The 15,888-nt window shown below is 48.3% G+C and overlaps 6 protein-coding genes across 6 annotated transcripts; 3 read left to right on the top strand and 3 right to left on the bottom strand.

The window, feature by feature from the left end:
• Window positions 1-2,506: 2,506 nt before the first annotated feature.
• N7525_001788 (uncharacterized protein) lies at window positions 2,507-2,731 on the bottom strand (the record flags this gene model as incomplete). Its single annotated transcript, XM_061212054.1, has 1 exon — window positions 2,507-2,731. The coding sequence occupies one exon, from the start codon at window positions 2,729-2,731 to the stop codon at window positions 2,507-2,509; it is 225 nt and encodes a 74-aa protein (XP_061071280.1).
• Window positions 2,732-3,445: 714 nt separating this feature from the next.
• N7525_001787 (uncharacterized protein) lies at window positions 3,446-3,784 on the bottom strand (the record flags this gene model as incomplete). The annotated part of the gene is made up of 3 exons (XM_061212053.1): window positions 3,446-3,472; window positions 3,527-3,731; window positions 3,780-3,784. 3 exons carry the CDS (start codon window positions 3,782-3,784, stop codon window positions 3,446-3,448), a joined length of 237 nt encoding a protein of 78 aa, XP_061071279.1.
• A 4,048-nt stretch (window positions 3,785-7,832) lies between these two features.
• On the top strand, window positions 7,833-8,492 carry N7525_001786 (uncharacterized protein; the record flags this gene model as incomplete). The annotated part of the gene is made up of 1 exon (XM_002557563.1): window positions 7,833-8,492. The coding sequence occupies one exon, from the start codon at window positions 7,833-7,835 to the stop codon at window positions 8,490-8,492; it is 660 nt and encodes a 219-aa protein (XP_002557609.1).
• Window positions 8,493-9,731: 1,239 nt separating this feature from the next.
• Window positions 9,732-10,969, bottom strand: N7525_001785 (uncharacterized protein; the record flags this gene model as incomplete). Its single annotated transcript, XM_061212052.1, has 3 exons — window positions 9,732-10,039; window positions 10,150-10,531; window positions 10,583-10,969. 3 exons carry the CDS (start codon window positions 10,967-10,969, stop codon window positions 9,732-9,734), a joined length of 1,077 nt encoding a protein of 358 aa, XP_061071278.1.
• A 1,111-nt stretch (window positions 10,970-12,080) lies between these two features.
• N7525_001784 (uncharacterized protein) lies at window positions 12,081-13,634 on the top strand (the record flags this gene model as incomplete). The annotated part of the gene is made up of 3 exons (XM_002557564.2): window positions 12,081-13,055; window positions 13,113-13,203; window positions 13,258-13,634. 3 exons carry the CDS (start codon window positions 12,081-12,083, stop codon window positions 13,632-13,634), a joined length of 1,443 nt encoding a protein of 480 aa, XP_002557610.2.
• Window positions 13,635-14,076: 442 nt separating this feature from the next.
• On the top strand, window positions 14,077-15,757 carry N7525_001783 (uncharacterized protein; the record flags this gene model as incomplete). The annotated part of the gene is made up of 2 exons (XM_061212051.1): window positions 14,077-14,248; window positions 14,310-15,757. 2 exons carry the CDS (start codon window positions 14,077-14,079, stop codon window positions 15,755-15,757), a joined length of 1,620 nt encoding a protein of 539 aa, XP_061071277.1.
• Between the last annotated feature and the right edge of the window lie 131 nt (window positions 15,758-15,888).

The following is a 15,888-nucleotide window of genomic DNA, read 5'->3' as shown; positions in this document are numbered from 1 at the left end:
TGCTGATTTTACTTAGTCCGTCAAAACATCTAAAGCGGATTTACGTCCGCGGCCATACGTACTACGCTCCCAATAGCCCGTTCTAGTTCTTTTTCCTGGAAACCACTGCCCTTCTGTAAGGGTCTTACGTAGCGACTTCCAGTAAGTAGTTGTTTCAGCTCAGTTAGTTGTTCGTTACCGATTATTTCGTGCGGCATCCCAGAAAACCTTCCATTTGTTATGACTCTTCTCCGTAAACCAGCGCCCACTATAGTCAAATGCGAAAACTAACAATGGTATTTGATCGGGGGTTTTTCAGGGAAGTCACACTGGTCCGGAATGCTCAGGGGCTTGCCGATGTGGACGGCAGGCTTAAGCATAATATTTGTTCGAATGGAAAATCCCCCAACAATCTGTGAACCGTACGGTCTCAGAGACACTTGAGAAAGAAAAAAAAAGAAAGAAAGAAAGAAACACCAACACATCGTGTAGGAGCGGGTCTCTGCAGTAGCTTTCATTGGACCTAGAGGGTCTGGGGAAAGACAATGTGTGATTGGTTCACTTCTACTGACCAAATGGCCCTCACTCTTGGAATGAGCTAGCTGAAAGTAACCTGTCGTCCACGTCCTTTCACGTTATTACTTCCAGGACACTCGCTACATTCTGCGACACTGTTTCGTTCCCAAAAGAACCTGTGTTGTGTATGGATACCTGGGCTCTAAGTATCAACCCTTCGTTTGTAACTAACTAACTAGTTAACTAGATAATTTGTATGGGATCTCGCTCTCTCTCTTCCCAATACGACTCTCTTCTCTCTGCTTCCTTGGTCCCTACATAGCGTAGAGCCCAACAGGTTATCACCCCTTGGTTCCAAACTTTCATCTACAATTACCCGTGCAGACAGAGTCGCGGGCTAGGAGTGCAGATTAGTGTTGACATGCATAGGATGTCTTTGTCTCTTTGTGTGCAGACTGAGCCTTCTTCTAGTTTGTCATTCTCTTTGTTCGTGGAGGCCTCATACACAGCCTCCTTTCCATACATTCATTATCACCTATCTTCTTCCCGATTTTCCGATGCTTGTATTCACTAGTGTATCTCCAGTATCGTAGCCCTACGAGGGTGGACCCACACTGTCCTCGACCGGATCAGATCAACGAAGCAGAGTTTTCATCGGGGGATTTCCAACCTATAACAACCTTTTTAAATCTACATACTACCTTTTTGGTGAGACTACAGGTTGTAGGCTCAGGAAGCAGATGGAGAGAGTTGTATTGAGAAGGGAGGGAAGCGAGCTTCCAGTACAACTATCTAGGTAGCTACCAGAGGGTGAGGACCTAGACCCACATATAGGGTCTCTACCACACACCCCCGTAGGACTCAACCCGAAAGCAGAAACCATGACCAGCGCCAGTATCAATTTCCCATTTCTGGCTGCCATAGTAAAAACTGCCTGTTTTAGTCGATTTTTCAAACGTTGTTTTCACCTGTTTTCTTGCTTTTAAAGCTGTTTTTCCAATGCATGTAAACCTCAATGCTTCTTTTCCTCGTTGTGCATCATGAATCCTCTCATTTTTTCAAACCGTTCTCGTCCAAGTGGCTTCGTCAGCGCGTCCGCGATGCTGTCCTCGCTTGGAAGTAGCATAAGAGAGACAATACCAGATCTCACAGCATGTCGGACGAAATGATATCTCGCGTCCAGCCATTTGGTCGCCTTGGCATAGTTGTCCTTCTTCATAATAGTGAAGGCATTATCGCTGTCCATGAAGATCGTGATGGGAAGATCTCCTTCCTTGCGGATACCCATTTGCACCATAACTTTATGAAGCCACATTGCCTCGCGGACTGCTCCATCCAACGCAACGTATTCGGCCGAGGTGCTGCTTCTCGCAACGATCTCTTCTTTGCGTGACGCCCAGCTGATCGGTGATCCGGCGTAGAAAAGGATGTATGCCTCAGATCCGTTTTGCTTTGTATATAAGTATAGCTAACATCCATGGATGGAGACTGATAATGAGGGAGACACCAATCCGATCCCATCACTGAACAATCCAATTCGCTTCGCTAACGTCAACGTCGACGATGACAGCGATAGAGATGACGACGAAAAGAAACCCTCTCACCGAGGACATGGTCTGCCTGAGATCGCGATGATGAAGTTGCAGAAGGCCAGGACGCTTGAGCACAATGACACAGACCCCAGCGGAGGAATGCAGGCCTTGCTTTACCAGCTTATCCCGTATGCTTTGGAATGGTCGCTGGATAGCGACATACCTCGTCTCCGAAATCGCACCCTTCTTTTGAGAGGTGGAAGTACTGGTCTCGCCTTATCGCCAGTTGGGATGTACAATCAGATCGACGTGATTCTGCAGGATTGCATTGTTGCGTCATCGTCATAAGCTTGTTGTACATCGGAGTCTTTGACAAATTGCGGAGCCGGAACCTATCTCGACGAAGACGAGATTCTTAACCCTTGGCGGCTTTGATGATTTCTCTAACTTGGTTGTGGATGAATGTTGGAACCTCCAGGCTATCGCTTGCGCTGGGGTTGGTTTCGACCAGACAGGTAGTAATACAGGCCGGTGGCTACTATCATAGCTTCTTTGGCATTTAGGATGCGCGATATCTCCTGATCCATCTTCTTTCGCTCTCGAGATCGGCGATGTGCGCTCAGTGAGCGCTCCGTGAGCTCTTTGAGTTGACCGTCGTCGTTAAGCGACAGGATGGAAGAAGCTGCGGCAATCTCGAAGATCATGTATAAAAGGAAACAACCTTGACTTTTTTCTTGTGCCATTTTTTCCTTCGGATAATGCACTGGATGGTTCATTAGTGACACTCCAGTACGCTTCGAGGGTTTATTATACCTGGCTGTTCACTCGAGGATGGATGAAGGCCCACTCGAAACTATCTAGCAACGCCATGCACGGATTCATCATCCATCTTTGCGTCGATGTTTCCTTGTATGATGGATCATTCCTATATATGCCAGTATATCCATTCATGGATATAAAGTGTAACTCGGGTCCATTTACCCATGTATGCTAGGCAATAGAACATGCCGTCAGGTAGGTTGCAGGCTTCTTCGCCCCGAATATCACTAGGTCCATGTCATAGTTGTCAGGTGTCCCAAATCAGAGCGAGGATCCACCACCTATAAGCCGTAAGCACCGATATAGCGGCGAATTGGGTGGTGGAGTACGCGGTATATGCGATCGGTATACGGGGCACGTAGACTAAGAAAGTCTCTGGATAGAGCAGCAGTTCCGAGAGAGCCTCCTACTGCCGCTCCCTCACCCTAGAACAGGTTTGTCTAGGTAAGGAGCGAGAGTAACTCGTATCGGTGTCCTTCTGCCCCCGCTAGAATTTGGTCGCCCTTAATACCCCGGTTAGACCACGCCAGGAGCTAGTCTGTTTGTCCTTGATGTGACATGGGCGTCTGATACTGCGTCAGAACTGAAAATGCATGGAGTCAACGGCTGTATACGCGGATCGTGTCCTAGGGCGGCATGGTTAGTGAATATATGTACCCTAGAATATACCGTATTCTTACATGAGTGGCGCCTTGAGTATCCATGTGCCATACCCGCCGGTGCTCAGTGACCGCAGCGAGAAGATCGCGGATCAGTCCACGCAGAAGGACGCCCGCTGAGTGAAGCAGGTCGGGCTCGATAGGCAGGCCGGGACTGTCCCAGAATAGGACCATATAATGGATATGGGCGAGGAGCTCAAGGCATATACACACATCCACCAGGAATCTATTATGTTAGTAGGTCAACCTAGTGTGATATCCAGTTAACACTTACCCCATTGAATCCGAGGCACTTTATGTCATCCTTCACAGTGGCGATTCATGCTGTTGGTAGGGTGGACAGATCCAGTGGGGTTACGCGCCGAGCCGCATTTCATCATTGCAAGTGTGGCCAACACGTCGACATCAATTCAAGATAACAGAGTTTCACTTGGAGGTGACCGGCTTGATGCAAGGTAATGATATAATCTGCTAGAAGCATCCTGTTTTAGTTAGCATATGTAGACATAAAACAGTATGAATAAATGGGATATACCATGATACGGGGGTAGCGAGTTCATCCTCGATGCGGCGGGCTGGTTTGAGGGGAAGTATCTTTAATATTGTCGATGGCTTTAGGTCTGTGACTGCCTTCATCGGCAGTTTAGCGGCTCATTTTTTAACCTTAGGCTTGTAGCTTAGATGAAGTCTGTGATTGCTCTTGTTTCATCGACGGGTTTCCCCAGGAATCTTCGCCAAAGCGGGCTATCGTCATATAGAGGGAGCGGGACATTTCCTCTAGCGAGGAAATCCTCTATAATCGTAGGTAGCGTAGAAGATTTAAGAGGTTGCAAGGGCATAACTTATGGGTGGAAGATGGAAGATGGAAGACATATGAAAAGGGAAAAGAAGAAGAATAAGTGGGGGAAGTGAAAGAAGAAGTATTGGTGGTTTCCATACTTTATCAAGCATCGTGAGGGGAAACATAATGATAGCACTTTTCGCACTTTCCCTTTTGCCCAAGATTTCCTTGTCCATTTTCTTTCATTTCCTACTTACGTCTTCTATACGGACTCCTATTTAACCTCTGCACGCATCATCTGCACGCACAATCGATGCTCGTTTTCTTTTACTGTCCAGAGGGAGAGTAGCTTCCACTTCCTTTGCAAGCACCGTCCCTAGGTACTTTTCAAGGGTTCATGTAATTCAACTGCACCACGGAGTATTCTAGAGGATATCTTAGTGAACTATAGAGAGAAGAAACTACCTGTGTGGGTCTATGACTACATAGTCTGGGAGCAAATAGACAGGGGCCACATAGCCTCTAAGTGACCCCGACGTCTTTTCTTATCATCCGTGAGCCTATGTACATATCCTTAGAGGTTTCTGCCTTTAGTAGATAATGAACCTCACCGAAATTTTGTGGCTATCAAGAGGAATCAGGCATAGCGGCCCGCTGTACTCTTTACGCCTTATATCCAAATTGGCATTCATTGTCAAATATACAAGGCTGCCGTCCACATGGTGGATCATATCCCCTTTCCCAGCAGTGATATGATTCGCAACACGCTACCTGGTTCCTTTTGGTCAGGCTACCATGACAGTCGGGAGAGGGGAAATGAAGAGAGAGAAAGACCTGGAAGATTCAACATGTGAATCACTCGAATACTGGTTCTACTCCTAAGGACAGAGCGATGCCCAAGGCAGAAGAACTAGATTGAGGGGTAGCGAACCTTGAAACAAGCTGTCAGGCTGTTGAAATCAGCCTAGGTGGCAAATATTGTCGACGTCTTTCTCTCAACGCGGGGTTGTAGTCCGTTATAGGCTGCCATGCTGGGGTGGGATATGGTAGACTTGGACTAGATCTGTACTCCTCCCTGGATCTTCCGAAGCCGGGTGAACAGTGGGGGGCATATTCTGTCTAGATGGATCAGAATCAGTAAGTATATGTGAGTAGAGTAAAGATTACGATATAAAACCGGCCCGATGGTGCAGCCACTTATGTAGTATTCAGCTCAGGAATATATATCTTGGCAGTTGTCTTGCAAGTTCTCACCACAAAAGCCCGAGATGATGATGATCCATGGAACCATAGCGTGCTTACTTCCAGGAAAGGTGAAGTCAATGCCCACATACACTACGGAGTATAATATCCAATGACCCATGTCCAGCTGAAGGACAAACCTTGTCAAGCCCTTATCTGCACAAGGCGTTCTCTGCCTTGCGCTCGGGCCTAGTCAAGCCACACATGGCCAGGATTTCAGCTTGCGAGTCATACATGTTGAAGAGTTCTCCTGCATGACTGCCTGAGATTTAGCAACGTACAGTTTGTTTGGTCATGCGTAGGATATCCATGCAGGCAAAAACATTATCTTCTGATTTGCCTGTCAGTCAAGCATCCCGACGTCTGGCCGACCCACTAGTGGACCTCAATGGCTACAGCAGCCAGTCAGCTTCGAGTATGAGCCGGGGAGGCTCAAGCAGAATTTTCAACAGCGAAAAAAAAAAAGAAAAGAAAAAGAAATCTCAAGTTGTGTTTGTAGGAATAGCCGAACGCGGGGGTCGAACCCGCAGCCTTAAGATTAAGAGTCTTACGCTCTACCGATTGAGCTAGCCCGGCTGGGCTGTTGAAAGACGTTGCCATAATGGAGCTGATATTGGCCATTGAAGTAGGGTTAGTTAGGTCATGATTTGGTCGGTGGTTAGTATAGGACAATGAATGGCTCGGGGGGTATATGTTGGCATGAGGGGTATATCGTAACAATCCTTGAATAAACAGTGCGTCGGCGTTTGATGAAACAGTACAATGCAAGAATAACAACCTGTCTTTTCGAGGTTGTCGCGCGCAATCAGAGGCTCGGGCCTCTTGGTATCAACAATGTGGCGTACTGATGCCTGGGGAGGGAGCGAAATGCATTGAAGAAATTGTACCCTGACGTGCGCGTCAAGCGACGTTAATTGAAGACATAGAACGAGATCGAAACAAGGTCATGATCGAATCGGGACCCTTGGCTTGAGTGCCGGCGGCGCAGCGACAAAAGGAAATTGCGAGTAAGTAGTTTCCGAGAAAGAAGACATCAGTGGCTGGTGTATCGAATCATGAATCCGAGATAGTGAGATTAGTGGCTGAGGCTGAGCAGTCATCCCTCATTAGGGATAGAGTGAAAAAATCACTGGATGAGAGCTATTGTTTACGTCGTGGCTTGCCGCTGAGAGGGGTAGTTGAGGCTGATACGAATCCGCAATATTGGGGTCCAAAAAAAAAAAAAAACAATCCGAGCTAGCGCACTATTCTTAGATAATTTGAAACGCTCGAGGATCTCCAATTATGGAACGAGAGAACAGCGATCGGTGTCCCAGCGAGGTGGTTTTGGGAGTTCCAGAGTTGTCTCGGTAGGCGCTCATCGCAATGCGGCGGTTGTGGGAGCCTATGAGCGTGGGGAAGGGGGTGAGTGGGAACCCTGCGATCAAACACCTCCTTCTGAGTGTATTGGCTCTGGTTGAATCTTGAGATTCTATTTCTGAGTGTCAAGTCAAAAGGGTTGCAAATGACGCGAACCTGAGGCCTGTTCTCAGGGGGGAGCACGGGACCCTTGTCATGGCGCAGGAACACGAGAAACATAAGCCACACGATACTAAACAGGTGAATGACATGCGTAATATAACGAGTTTACCGAGTAAGACGGTTGATGTCATGGGAATAAGGCTACAAAATAATAATAATAATTTGGGAAATAGAGTCGGGGGACCAAAAGGGAAGTGGGAAATAGCTTGAAGAAGTGCATGGCCAACTTGACCGTCAAACGGGGGATTTGGGCCAATCAGGGGGACGACAGGCGCGAATATGGCGGTCTTTGAAGCCAAAGCACAGCCTCACTAGCCACAGACTATACAGGATAAAGGTGACAAGAATAGTACATGGATTTCCCGTGTGTCTAGCGTCATGCGCTAAGTACTATGGAGGTACTGCAGATCCCTAAGGCCCCACTGGACACCAGACCCTCCAGGCTCCAGAGCGCCATCTATAGAGCCTGCATGATGCCCGCATAGTATATAACTGTCGAGTGCCCCTCCCTTTTCTCAGAATATCTTCCTCAGTCTACACACATTTGACATACACTTGACATTTCACATCTATCCATTGTCGCACTTGGGTTTCACATCCGATCATCTACATACGGTGATCATATACTATCTTCGCGTGACCCCCAATAAATCAGTCACGGTGTCGCCCTACCGCTCGACCTCTTACACTGTTGACCCCGCGACTCACTTAACTTCGAGAGAAAGACCTCTTCGCCGTCCTAGTCTGACACGACGTCTACTTGGACTACGCCGAACCAACACAATGCCTGCCCCAATCGACATAATAGATCCTCTCGCCGTCGTGCGTGACCTCCAGGACGACGAGAAGTTGGTGGTCGACGACTTTGAGCGTCATGCCAGCCACTGCCGCTTCTGCTCCCACGCTGTCCAGACATACAAGGATGGCCTTGCACTCTGCGAATCAGGCAACACCCGCGCCCGCACTCTCCGCAACTACATCTTCAGCCAAAGCGGCAAGCACTTCTCTACTGTGGACTTTGAGAGCGGCAAGTCGACACGGGTGAAGCTGCCCCGGGACGCCTTCGCCTCCCGCGAGCTTTTCACAGCCCTCGAACAAGGCCTGCGCATCCGCGAGAAGGCCGTTGTCGTCCAGAAGCCCTTCCACGTCGTCCCGTCTACCCAGTCCACTAGCTACGACCGGACCTACCCCGTCCCAGCTCGCCGGGTCAGTGGCAAGCAGACTCGTCCTCGCTCCATGTCCCCCGAGGCTTACCAGCTCGTTGAGAGGGCCCCTCGCCTTTCTCGCTCCCCTACTTCCATCATGTACCGCTCGCCCGGTGGCTCTCCCAGCCGTCCATCCTCCAGCCGTGGCTCCTTGTACGGCGTCGACCGACAGGAGCGTGTGGAGCGGCACTACGAGACTCCTCGCCGATACGTCGAGGTCTCCCCCAAGCACCGTTGAACGTATACCTGGCGACGTACTCGGCAACGTACCTGGCAATGTATTTCGACTCTGGTTTATCTGATTATGACCATACACCCATCCCACCCCAATCGCTTTGAAGAAGCTCCAATTCACTCGCGATGGGCATTGATTGCCCACCCCCCAGTTGACCGCAAGACGGTCTTCGCCAGTAATGTGGAATTAGCACATTATCGGCATACCCTCCTAGTCTTTGATGATCTGGATTGATAGGGCCTGCCTGGATGCGCCCTCGGAAATTCACTTTTCTGTTTTTCCAGCTTTGATCTTTGACCCGAGTGCACTTCGGGGTTCTGGACTTGCGGGATTCCCCAGTCTCGGACCCCTGATTGTGACTCGAGCAATTGCTTTGATTGTACGCAAGAATCTGCAGGCTTGGCCAAGCTCCGTTACTGGTGTTCTCCCCGAAGGAGGATGCAGGTGTGGGGACATTGGCCAATGACAGATGCGGAAAGTCGCTGTGTTTATGCATGTACTTTTTGTTCCTTTTACTGCACGCTTTATTGGCTGTTGTTACTGTGACTCATTTTTTCATGTGGAGAAGCTTGTCTCGATGGTTTCGATTTGCCAATTTTCCTTTGTCTTTGATATTGAAATGCGCCCTTTTCGGGTCAAGGCTGTCAGCCTCACACTCTTTTGACACTCTTGGAATTACCTAGATACTTTGCACGCGTTACGAAATATTGAATGTCTTACTGGAAAAACCAACCATATTCCAAGAAAATAATTATAGAATAGATAAGTCTTGCACACTGAGACATAGTAGTATTTCATCAAGCATAATTGCTAGATAGTCCAGTCATGAGGCTACCCCACGTTAGTCAAGTTGCGACGATCATACCCACCAACAACCCTGTGTTCCCCACCATTTAAACATACATTGAGGTAGGTTCTTACAGTTCTATACATGACTCACTGCGGGGCTGTGGCTGATAGGAATCATCTGCCTCAGGCGAGAAGGCAGTAATATTCCACTTATCTGATATGCTTATATCACCTGTACAGTTGTCGAGGCCACGTGAGTCTGTTTGAAGATGATGTCGCGTATGATATTGAGAACGTGATGCATAGGCGAAGAAGTAACAAAAACCGGTCACCGGCTGCACCTTTTAGTTGCTTCTCGACTCCTGATACTATCACCACCTCACCATTATCAGTGATAGCTACGAGATACGACTTGCTACGCCTAAATCCTCACAACCCAACACCGCCAGTCTATCACTGATAATAATTTGGCACTTTCAGTCCTTTGAACTCAAACGAAGTGTTCTCCTGACGATCAATCACAGTCTTATGATGAACATCTCGAACCCGAGCTCGAACGTACTCAGTCCCCGTGGGTGCAGGGTTACTTTGGTTTTTGTCTTCTTCAGTCAGAAGACCAAGACTCTCAAGCAAAGGCGAGGGCACAGTCCTCATCACGGTATTATCACCTGGTCTACAGAAGTAGAGCAACCCAAGACGAGGGATATGGATCTGATCTCTGGGAGGAGTAACGACACGATGAATAGTCGATTTCAGAAGGCCTGTGGTTATACATTAGCACAAATCTCCAGGATAACTGGAGATAACTAAAGTGAGTACTTGCCATTGGTAAGAAACGATAACGTATCAGCAACATTGCACGTAATCCCACCTTCAACAGGCTTCACGTATTTCCATTCCCCATCCGGAGCCCGGATCTGCAAGCCAGCGACATTCTGTGAGAAGAGCAGCGTCAAGCTACCAAAGTCCGTGTGACCGCCTTTAGTATATGCCTGTGTCCTATCCCATTCCTCTTGAGTGCGCGTGTTATAGACCATGTAGCGCAAGTGGTCATCGGAACGCTTGTCATAAGCGTGGGCTTGGACTAGGTGGTCTTCCGGTAATTCCAGGATAATCGCTATCAAGACAAACAGCTTGCGGACAACCTTGTCAAAGAGATCTCGATGGAAGCTGGAAATCTCGTCGTAGTTTTGATGGATGATTCTGTGTTTAGGAACGTCATCCCATTCAGGAATGGCTTTGGGGATATTGAGCTGCACAAGTTAGCTAGATTTAACCTGTTATGTAGATGGATATGTTTGTACCATTTCTATATTGTCTTTCACGCCCGTGTCTCCAATCCACCTGGAGTTTTCACGGTAGCCGAAATACTCGCCTTCGGCAAAATTGCATTCGAAGCTTCGCTTTTCCTCGATGTTCTCTTTGAAAAACGCATTTCCGATGCTGAATTGGCGTAGAATTCGCTCGTCGTCGAGTCCATGTCCGACAACTACCCAGAACCCGACTCGTGTCACGGCATCGTATAACTGCTTTGCAAGCTCTTCTTTTCCGCCGGATTCGTCGAAGCGAGAAAGATCAATCTCGACTAGCGGCGCCCAATCAAGCTTTTCATTAGTAGGCGCAGGTCGGATCCACGGTTTAATGGTCGTCTTTTTGATTGGGATTTCTTCTTCCATAGCGGATGGAGCCATGTTTGGAATGTTTAGGATATACAGCAATAGCGATGAATCAGGAATATATTCTAGGCTAGAAGACCGGACTTAAATACCTGATTTAAGATAAGACCTGGGATCTACAATGTACTCTTGTTGTGAGTACTATGTGCCATACTGCGGGGTTTATGGTATCATGGTCACTGAGGATGGCGTTATACGTATGTAACGGCATTATCGTGCGGTAAATGGGGCCAAGAAATAGTCATAGTGAAACCCTGACTTAGTACGATGGAACAATAAGACTGTGAACTACGTCCCCGGTTCGATGTGTGGGAACGTGTCTGAGAAATTGGAGTATGTCATCGTTTATATAGACAGGGCAAGAGCCCACCCATTACAGGTGCTTTTAGCACGATAAGCGGCCTAATTCTCACTCTACTTATACCTGTGCAGTATGCAAGAAAAGTTGGCCGCTTATATGGGTTTGTGATGTGCTTTGATATTGCCTTTTGTATTCTCCTTGTTATTCCTCGTATTTCTTTTAGCATTTTTTTCAGGAATGTCCTTATATTCAACTTCTCCTTTTTAGATATTTCTGCCTTTTATTGATGGTTTGAATTGATCGTGTGGCAGTGATAGATAGCCCTTTCAAAAAATGGAGCTCCAATGGCAGCTACATAGAGAACTGTGGAACGCAGTGCCCAGGGGGAAGAACCGTGGTGAATAAACCCATGCGTGGGTAAGTCGTCCTGACCAGGAATAACTAGGACTGCCAAACCATCTTTTCATAGACTCCCACCGCTGAGTTACCCTGACTAACACGCCGAAGTCACGACCAGCTCGAGGCATTCTCGTATTCCCAGATTCGGTATATCATTCGTTGATTCTCCATCATTATGGTTTTCCAGACTATGCATTCCGCAATCTGAAGGAACAATGAGCAATAAAGGTTCAATCAAGCAAGTTGGTAGACGTTCCCGCACTTCGTATATTTGGCGGGGATATGTCGTGATTCAAACTATCATGGCACCTTGCCCTAACATCCCACGCCGCCAAGGATAGAGGGGCCCAAGTAACACTTAAGAATCAAGGTGAAGTTGTACAAAGCAGTTTATCCTGCATCGAACGGACTCCGAAAATCGACAACATGGGGTTGGATAAGCGTGACGAACTGAAAGTAATGACTTCCAGTATACCTTCAACTCCGCCCAATGAGATCAATCGCAAGAATTCAAAAAGCGAATACAACGCCAAGCTTGAGAAAAAGGTGATGCGAAAGATAGATTTCTGGCTCGTTGGATTTTACTCGATTGTGTACATCTTCCGAGTCATTGACTCGAATAACTACTCCAATGCCGCCATCATCAACCTAGAAGCAGGCACTGGAATAAAGAAAGAGCTGAATTTAAACTCCTCGCAATGGGCATGGACACAGTCCATCTTCTCCTACAGCTACCTCATTTTCGAGCCCACCAACACCATCCTTCTCAAGAGGATCACGCCCTCGAGATGGATGTTCGTCCTGATTTTGTCCTGGGGTGTCTGCGCCTGTGCTGCCGGTGCTGCACAGGACTTTCCGGGGATGATGTGTGTACGGTTTGCAATTGGAATGGCTGAAGCCGGGTTCTACCCTTCTGTGCTCTACCATATGGCATTTTGGTATAAGCCGTCTGAGTTGCGTTGGAGAATAGCTCTCTTCTACTCTCTTGGTCAGGTGTCTGGCGCATTGAGTGGGCTGCTGGCATACGCCATAAGCTTTATGAATGGAGCTGGTGGGTTATCAGGCTGGCGATGGCTGTTTATTATCGAAGGTCTCCCGGCAATCGTGCTATCTGTGGTAGCATTATTCGGCCTTCCAGATTACCCAGAGACCGCCCGCATGTTGTCCGAAGAGGAGAGAAACTTTCTCAAGGGCCGTCTATCCTCTTCGGCTCCTTCCGGCAAAGACAAAAGCTGGAGCTGGCAGGATATGAAGGCGCTCCTTTCTAGTCCAACGCTGTACACATTCACTGTCTATTGGATCGGACATGGTATTGGCGGATTTGGAGTGAATTACGCTTTGCCTACTGTTATCTACGAGCTTGGCTTTACTACGACCGCTTTATCACAGCTGATGAATATTGTGAGTTGGGCTCAATCAAAGGAAACGCACTAATATAACCGGGCCCGGAACGAATAGCCTCCGTACGTCGCATGCTTTTTCTTCTTGAATACTCTCGGGTATTTGCTACACAAAGGATGGATCAGACCCTGGACCACCGCTGTTGCGAGTAAGCATGAATCCTGCCAATTGCGCATAAGGTCCCTACTGATAGCAAAAACAGTCGAAAGCACAATAATCATCTGCTACATTATCCTAATCACAGTCCCAAACTCCGTCGTCAAATACCTCGCTTTGGTTGTAGCCACTGCCTGTGCCGGCTCTGCATACCCTGTCATCTGGCCAGAACGTATTCGTGTGCTCGAGGGTACAGTGGCTGTGGGCGTTGGGATCGGGCTGACGAATGCTATGGCTCAGTTTAGTGGCATTGTTGGGCCTCATGTGTACAGTACGGTATTTGGACCGACGTATCGAGTGTCATATGTTATCTGTCTTTGTTTCCTGTGTGCGGCCATCTCGGGCATTCTGGCTTCGTGGTGTCTTGTCTGGCGGAAGGATCGAAGGAATGAATTAGAGGCTGGAGTAGAAGATGGTCCATGATGATTTAGGAGCGAATCCTTACTCTAGGTTGTGTGACAGATAGGATTTATACGACGAAGACGAATCTATCATTTACAGCATTTACTTCACTAACGCACATAATTGTTTGTTCCTTTCTCTCTTTAGCTTACTTTATTCCAGTCCTTTATGGTGTCTGCTTGAAACCAGGCATCCTGAGGCCAACAAAAGGTGAACGTAGTCAAACATTGTGAACGAAGAGACTTAAACTTCAAAGCAAACAACTTCAGACTCTCTCGTGACCTGTCTCAACTACGTGATTTACTGCCTGGCATAGCTGTCCCCAGCTCTTCCTTTCAACACGTCTCTCCTCTCACAAACTTCTCAACAACCTTTCCATCTCACACTTGAGAGCTCACACCAAAGCAAGCTACAGCTTACAGACCTATTGATCTCACTTGCTTCAACCTCCACTCTGCCCACCATGCCACACGCGGGTCCCATGGACTTCCAGGCCCTCATCCTGTGTGGTCCTGGAGGTTCACTCAATACATTCACCTCCAGGCCCGAGGAGTATCCAAAGTGCCTCATTCAAGTCGCAAACAGACCCATGGTATTCTATGCCATTGACTATTGCAGACGATCAGGTGTCATGGGTGAGTCCAAATCTTCTCACTGCCTTGTCCCATTAAAACGAATTGGCTAACTATATCTCAGATATCACATTGATCACCCCTCCACTGTCCTTCCAGCCCCTTCGGACCGCTTTAGACCAAAACCCGTACCTTACATCGTTCTATTCACCCTCAGTCTCAGTTGTCGCACCGAAGGACCTTGAGATGACAATGGGAACCGCCGAGCTCCTCCGCCTCCCCGAAGTACAGAAATGTATCACCAAAAATTTCCTCCTTCTTCCCTGTGACCTCGTTTGTGAAATCCCCGGAGAGTTAATCCTTGAGGCGTGGATTGCCAATCAGTATGTCGACGAGGGCAGCGATCCTAAAGGGGTTCGCCATGCATCCCCTCCAACCACTTCCTACTTCGATCGTCAGCTGCAAGCTCGGTCCGGCGGTCTCGCCGTGTATTACCAGACAAAGGATCGAGAGGAGAGCGTCCCGGAAGAAGCAACTGATTTCATAGCCATCGCACCTCTTCAGCAGAACGAAGCACCCGTTATCCACGGCCCCGAGAGACCGACAGTTCCACGATTCGGTCTATCCAAGCTCCTCATGTCTATGCCGATGACCACAATCAAGGAAAAAATAAAAAAAGACAAAAGCCTGCTCGTTCGCCATTCCCTCGTCCAGAATTGCCCGCGCATCAGGATACTCAACACCTTCCGCGATGCCCACATCTATGTCTTCCCCTATTGGGTCAAACATCTAGTCCACCAGCAACGCAAACTGGAATCCATTAGCGAGGACTTCGTCGGCAACTGGGCCAAGTCAGCATGGCAGAATGGTCTCGGTGACAAGCTAGGTCTGACTAAGAACTTCAACCAAGACACGACTCCCGCCCAGGAGAGTGGATTGTTCACACCCGAAATTCATACTGGTGCATTCGTCGACAAAGTAATCGACCTCAGGGACATGAGCACGACCAGAAGCCACTCAAGCCACTCTTCCGATGTACAGCCGGAGCAGTTTTATCAATCTATTGAAATGCCGCACATGCTAGCCTACGTCCACCGAGGATCGACCCCGTTCATCCGACGAGTCGACAACACAGGTGTCCTTCTTTCAACCTCCCTTCTCCTGGCAAAACTGCCATCCGTTGAGGAAGTCGGCCGCAGAAATGCGTCTCCTTTTGCACACGCCCATAAAGTTGCCTACCCCGAGGGCGTGGCTTCGCCTAGCACTGTTACAAAGAAAGATTGTCTCCTTGGCGAGAATGTGATTGTTGCAGCTGGTGCTGTTATCAAGGAGAGTGTCATTGGTGCAAATTGCCACATTGCTGGTGCTGCCCGTATCATGCGTTGTGTTTTGATGGAGGGCGTTGTCGTTGAGACCAGGGCTGAATTGACCGGATGCGTGATCGGTCGACGAGCTCAGATTGGTCGTGAATCGGTGCTGAGGGGGTGCGAGGTTCAAGATGCTACTGTGATTGCCAAGGGCACAAATGCTAGGGATGAGAAGTTCATGGTTTCTGAGGATTTCTGTGTCTAAGGGGGATGGTGTTCTGGCGAGGGGGTTACGGCCTATGCCATGTCACTGGTGTTTTCAAGGTAAATTTGCAGTTAAGAAGATAGGAGAAAATTTTAAAAAGGCCTTCCTGGTTAAGAGATGCCTCTTCCGAA

Source organism: Penicillium rubens (assembly GCF_028828025.1).
Source record: "Penicillium rubens strain IBT 27055 chromosome Unknown utg000001l_segment0_segment0, whole genome shotgun sequence".
NCBI lineage: Eukaryota > Fungi > Ascomycota > Eurotiomycetes > Eurotiales > Aspergillaceae > Penicillium > Penicillium rubens.
The sequence above is the reverse complement of the archived record's forward strand: the minus strand, read 5'-3'. Positions and strand labels throughout refer to the sequence as shown.